Source organism: Hibiscus syriacus, unplaced genomic scaffold, assembly GCF_006381635.1.
Source record: "Hibiscus syriacus cultivar Baekdansim isolate YM2019G1 unplaced genomic scaffold, ASM638163v2 tig00002511_pilon, whole genome shotgun sequence".
NCBI classification, from domain to species: domain Eukaryota; kingdom Viridiplantae; phylum Streptophyta; class Magnoliopsida; order Malvales; family Malvaceae; genus Hibiscus; species Hibiscus syriacus.
Window position 1 is genome coordinate 6,922,119 of NW_024061932.1, and position 6,066 is coordinate 6,928,184.

The following is a 6,066-nucleotide window of genomic DNA, read 5'->3' on the forward strand; positions in this document are numbered from 1 at the left end:
CATTATCATTTACTAAAAAATATTCTGAACAAATATTATCTTATTATTTCGATTATTAAAAAAATCAATTTTTAGTTTCCAAGTAAAGTAGAATTAAGGAAAACATATATAAGCAAATTTCAATCCCATGGAATACATTTTCATGCTATAAAGTTTTAATTTCAAGTTGATCAGCGTTGTACCTATTTTTTAATGGATTTTTCTTTTAAATTATTTAATTCCACTGGTAAGAAGCAGTTCTCTCCCATGTCTATCAAGGATTGAGATGCAAAACACTATGAACAAAAGATTCAGACAACCCTTTTGCTAAAATATAGTCCATGATTCAAAGAGAAAAAAATATAATGATGATTTTATTAAAATTATAATTAAATGATCAATGTAAGAAAACTATAATATTTTGATAACTAATGATGTAGTTTATTCAAATAAATAATATAAATAGATTAAATTTTAGTTCCATTTAATTTGAGATGTTGATGTTATTGTAATATATATGGATAAAAGTTTTAACTTAGTTGTACGAATCAAATGATTTTAGTGACTAAGGAATTATTATCACATGAGGTACTAGATTCGAGTACAACATATACAAAATATATGGGAGTTCATTATTAAATAATAGAGTAAGGAGGGATTTACCTAATACAAGTGATTGCATAGTGTGTGTAGGTTTCTCTGAGGACATTGATCACGTTCTACGTCATTGCAAGCTAGCTACCGACACATGGCCGAGGGTTATCGGATCATAGGTACTTGGTAACTTCCTAGCACTTCCTTTTCGTGATTGGATAGAGGCAAATTTGTGTCCTAAAGGCATGTTCGGAATAAATGATGATAATTGGGTGATTCGGTTTGCCATATACTGCTGGCAGTTATGAAAACATAGATCTTGTGTTGTCTTTGATCCTGAGTTTGTTGAAAGAGAGTTTTATCCTCCGCACAACCGGCTAGTGGATGAAATTGTTAGATCAAATGAGGACGTTGCTGGTTCAGTGCTGATGGCTGTTAATAACCCGATGAAGTGGATTCGACCAACTACTTGATTTGATCGAAGTCAATTCGGATGGAGCAGTCAACCTTGTGAGCAACATGGCTGCGGCAGGCGGAATTCTTCGAAATCATGAAGGCAACTTGGTATTCGGATTTACAAGAAGTTTAGAAAGATGTTCAGTTATTTTAACCGAACTGTGGGCTTCCCACAATATTTTATTACATGCGTGGAAGTTAGGGTTCAAACTAGTACAGTTTGAAACGGACAACACGAGGTAGCTCGAATTTTGAATAATACGTCTGAGGCCCTTGTCGATCACTCCTTGACTAATGCTTTGCACGAACTCAGAACTCGAGACTAGACTGTCAAAATTACTCATATTCGCAGAGAGCAGAACAACGTTGGAGATGGTTTGGCAGCTCTAGGGAGTGGTAGACCCATCGACTCTATGTTTTTCTCTGAGTCACCAGAGGAAATTTCCGCACTAATCCACAAGGAATGCTTGGAGTCTAGTTAGACCTTTTGCTACGATATTGTAATAATAAAAAAAAAATCTTTAAACATATATTGTATTGTATTCATCATAAAAAAAGAATTTTAACGTATTTAAGTATATAGTATTTCTTTAATTATTAATGAAAAATATTTGAAATGTTTATATATATCTAAGAAATAGATTAATAATATAAGGTCTTCCAAAATCAGTCCCTATAAACTTGAGTAATAATCTCTTTTGTCCGTGATTTAAAAAAAAAACAATTAATGATAAATCTTAATATTTTTATTTTACAATAATTTTACGTTTGTTATTATTGTGTTTACGTGATTAGAAATACATTACAAATTTACAATAGTAGATCGGCTTCTAGTTAAGTTGGATGACAATCACGTATTTTTATTTTATTTCGAAAAATTATTCGTAATCAATGGGATTTTTATTTTTAAACTATTAAGTATATAAGAAAAGTAACTATGAACTAATTTAATTATTTATTTTACACCAAATAAGCGTTAAAATAAATAAAACCGAAAATGGGGTTATAAGGAGGGCCTGAGACGGAGGAGTCGATACATGAGAGCGCCTGAAACAGCTCCGATTACAGGAGCCGTGAGATATATCCATATTTTATGGAAATTCCTTGAAACAATTGCAGGTCCCAATGACCTTGCTGGGTTCAGTGATCCTCCTGAGATAGGCCTGCATTTGCAAATAAAACATAGAAATACTGATTCAGTTCATCCAAAAGTCAATAAAAATTACACAACATCAAAGAATTGGTGGTAGTATTCACCCTGTGATAAGGATTGCAAGCCCAATGGCCATCCCAATTATCAATCCAGACATCGGACCAACCTGCTTAAAGTCACAAACACTTGGTTTAGTTTGTACATTGTATGGCCTATGGCATGTCTAAATCCACAAGAAGCCTTACAGAACGTGATTGTCGGGTGACCGATGCGATGACGAACACGACGATGAAACTGGCGACGAGCTCCACCATGAAAGCCCCCTGGCAACCATGGCTGGGCCGGGTCGTCAGAAGATCTGATTTAGTGCCGTAGATGAACTCTCCCATCAATGTTGCCAGAATAGAACCCAGAACTTGTGCCAATATGTAAAGTGGTACCTGCGAGGAAAAAAAAAGCACACAAAGGATTTGTGGTTTTGGTACCTAAATTAGTAGACAATGGAGAACAAAAGCACCTTGGACCAAGGAAAAAAGCCGAATGCTGCAAAGGCAATGGTGAGTGCAGGGTTAACATGAGCACCAGATATGGACCCAATGGAGTAAACCACAACAACAATTGTTAACCCAGCCGTGGTGGCATACTCCAGCAGAACCGGTCCACCTCCGGTTAGCCTAGTGCTTGTTATGATCCCACAAATGCAAAGCACTAAAATAAAAGTCCCCACCATCTCAGCCAAAATCTGCATAATGTGTTATGTGATTATAAAGTAAAACATAAAATTAAAACAATTATATTATATGTGTTGTAAGTATTAAAGTGTCGTGGAAATAATAGTTTAAATATTATAAATTTTATTTATAATTTGATGAGAGACAAAATTATAAATAATTATAAACTAATTTAATATCACTCTTATTTCCGTCAAAAAATTATTACGGTAAGAAAATACTATTTTCTTAGAAGATCATAACCACCTTCTAAGCGATCTTTAATAATGAATTCAAGTACACTTTTTTAATCTAGTATCCATGGATGGACCAAAAGAAGAGCGGGTGGGGCATCACCCCTAAAATTTCAATTTCTTTTATATTATAGATTTTTTGTATTTGTTTTTGATAATATGTTTTCGCCCCAAAATTTTAAAAGTTCTTAATCCCTTAGAATTTTATAAATATGTCCCAACTAGTATTTTATTCTTAATAATTTAGTATAATAAATTCAGATTAGATTTTATGTTTAGTTATAACAAAAACTTAAATGAACGTTATAATAGAAAGATTAAATCCTAAAAATATTATTGTGCATAGACCTTCTACAATCTACACAACAACTGAACTTTTTACCGCTCGGGCAGGGTTTAGATATGTGGCAAAACCAGAGTTTTGGAGCAAAGTATCTCCATTTCCCGACGAACTATTTGAGCCCCCCACTTCATCATCTTTAGGGAGGCCCCCCTGCAAAATTTTGGGTTCGAATAATTCTTTCACTTTCAGAAGGAAACCTGCCATGTCAAAGAGAGTTGATGACAATGGTAAAATGAGTTCCTCTTATTCATATATACATATAAATTATATGAAGCCCAAAGCCAAGGTGTAAAGAACATGAATGGTAGAAAACCTCGATGACTTGTTTCTTGTTTAAAAGGAAAGAGTCATTGATATTGCAAGGGAGAGTTCTTAGTATGGTCGAATTGGTTGTTCTTCACGGAGTTTCAGCAGCTAAATCGGATTAAGAAGAAATTGAGACCTTTGTGAAGTTCCACGCAATTCATAAGATACTTATTATAGGGATCAGATTTTGGTTAATGTTAATTCTTTTTACTGCATTTTGTTCGGCTAAATTAGTGTTCCCAGGATTGTTTCATGCTAAATAGTTTATAGTAAGTGCGGAACTAAACCGTTTTCTTAATTATGATCGGTTCTGATCTTTGGTTCAAGATATATCATTGCTAAAATGCATTAGTGGAGATCAACGGCTGGTAACAAGGTTTAATCACAGCATTAATCCTCATTGTTTCCTTTTAATAACAATGTTTTATCACTCATTAACCCTTCAATTTGAACTCCTTTACTACTCAAATATACAAATGTCTATGAATAATACATGTCCTCTAAGATATACTTAAGGAGTACTCTGGTGCCTTGACGAATCTCAAACACAAACCGACGATAAGCTCCTCAAGAAACCTCCTAAGAACCTTTGCTCAGGAATAAATTCCGAACGTTGAGGTCACAAACTCAGTGCCACACAAATAACTCTATCATACTACATGCATACATCACATGACATACTAGCAGATATAAACATAAACACACAAGTTGGGATTTGCATCATGGTGTGGTTAGAGGGTTTACTACATCTTGAGACTCACACCCCTTTAGCAGACCTATGGTATCCTCGAATACCTAGGGTAAGATTCAGAATTTCTGCATCGAAAAATATACCTGGCTAACTTACTCCTTGTCAGTACTTGAGGCATTTGCACCCAACTAGCGATTTAAGTGTCTTGGCACTAGCTTAGATATATTTGGATATTTCTAAACAAACAAGATGATCGTCATACTTTCTAAATTAACTCAGATGTCCTCGTTGTTTCTTGAGCTTCCACAAAGACATAAGTTTTATAGCTTCTTACTTCACAACATTCTTATGCGTATAATGTATTTATTTGTTGTTCTAACTTGCAAGCTAATTAGAGATGTTCGACGGTCTTAGACCCCTTCTCGAACCCATAAACTAAAGTTAGGCTTCTTACCCAATTTAGTCCTATGGTACCAACACTAAGCTATTTAGTATCGATACCGACCTTCCAGTACTGATACAAACCCTCGGTATCGAAACTAATTTTACATTTGATGTTTTGAGAAAATCTTATAGTATTGATACCCCTATACAAAGTATCAATACTTCTCTCTTATGATACCAATATTGTCCTAGGTATTAGGGGTGAGCAAAACTCGACTCGGCTCGAAAAATCTTTTTTTAATCAATTAGAGTTATTTGAGTCGAGTTATTGAAGTCAACTCGAATTATCAATTCGATTTTCAAGTTCAAGTCGAGTTGAGATTTGTAAATTTTGAGTTACTCAAAAAAACCAAAATTTTGGCTTACTATTTTGGCAGTTTTACGATTTAGTCATTAATTTCCTTATTCCTTCAATTCCTCCTTCATTTTATAAGTCTATTTTATCAAATTTGAACCACATAATCCTAAACCATCGTAGAATACCTATATTCTTTCAATCCCTATTTTTTATAACAATTTTTTATTTTTTAATTTAGTCCCTCAACTTTTCTTGATTTCTTTTTTTTCAATTCATCCTTCATTTTAAGTTTATTTTTACCAAATTTTAATCACGTACCCCTTTACCACTATAGAATACATATGTAACTCTAATGATTATTTTTTTACTAAAAGTATACTCTCTTTTTTATTTCATCCCCTAACTTTGCATTTTTTACTCAATTTGGTCTTTTAACTGCACTTGTATGCAAATTCTTTCTTCTCATCAATTTATTGATTATTTTATACTATCATCAATACTTTACCATCAAAATATATTATTTAAAATATAATACTGTAAATATATTTTATAATTGTAGATTGTATTTGATATATTAAATAATATTATAACGTGATAAGAATATGAATAAATATATATATCTTATATGGTTTGAGAAAATAAAAAATTAGAGAAAATCAAAAATTAGAAACTCAAATAACTCGACTCAAACTTTTTAAACTCGATTTGACTTGGAAAAAATTAAATTTAAGTTCGAGTCACAAAATATGACTAGTAAACTCAAATAACTAAAAAACTTTTAACTTGAATCTACTTAAATCGATTGAATGCTCCCCCTACTGGGTATCGATACCAAATT

At 32.9% G+C, this 6,066-nt stretch overlaps 1 protein-coding gene across 1 annotated transcript; it reads right to left on the minus strand.

Moving 5' to 3' along the window:
* Positions 1-2,031: 2,031 nt before the first annotated feature.
* LOC120146349 (probable aquaporin NIP7-1) lies at positions 2,032-3,701 on the minus strand. Its single transcript, XM_039159941.1, has 4 exons — positions 3,529-3,701; positions 2,700-2,924; positions 2,428-2,622; positions 2,032-2,192 (listed from the first exon to the last, which is right to left on the minus strand). The coding sequence occupies exons 1-4, from the start codon at positions 3,691-3,693 to the stop codon at positions 2,121-2,123; spliced, it is 657 nt and encodes a 218-aa protein (XP_039015872.1). The 5' UTR covers positions 3,694-3,701; the 3' UTR covers positions 2,032-2,120.
* Positions 3,702-6,066: the final 2,365 nt, after the last annotated feature.

Coding starts and splice junctions, on each gene's coding strand:
- LOC120146349 (XM_039159941.1), bottom strand. CDS start 3,693: ATGGCAGGTTTCCTTCTGAAAGTGAAAGAATTATTCGAACCCAAAATT. Junction 2,925..3,528: donor ATCTAAACCCTGCCCGAGCG/GTAAAAAGTTCA, acceptor CACATTATGCAG/ATTTTGGCTGAGATGGTGGG. Junction 2,623..2,699: donor GCTTTTTTCCTTGGTCCAAG/GTGCTTTTGTTC, acceptor TTTTCCTCGCAG/GTACCACTTTACATATTGGC.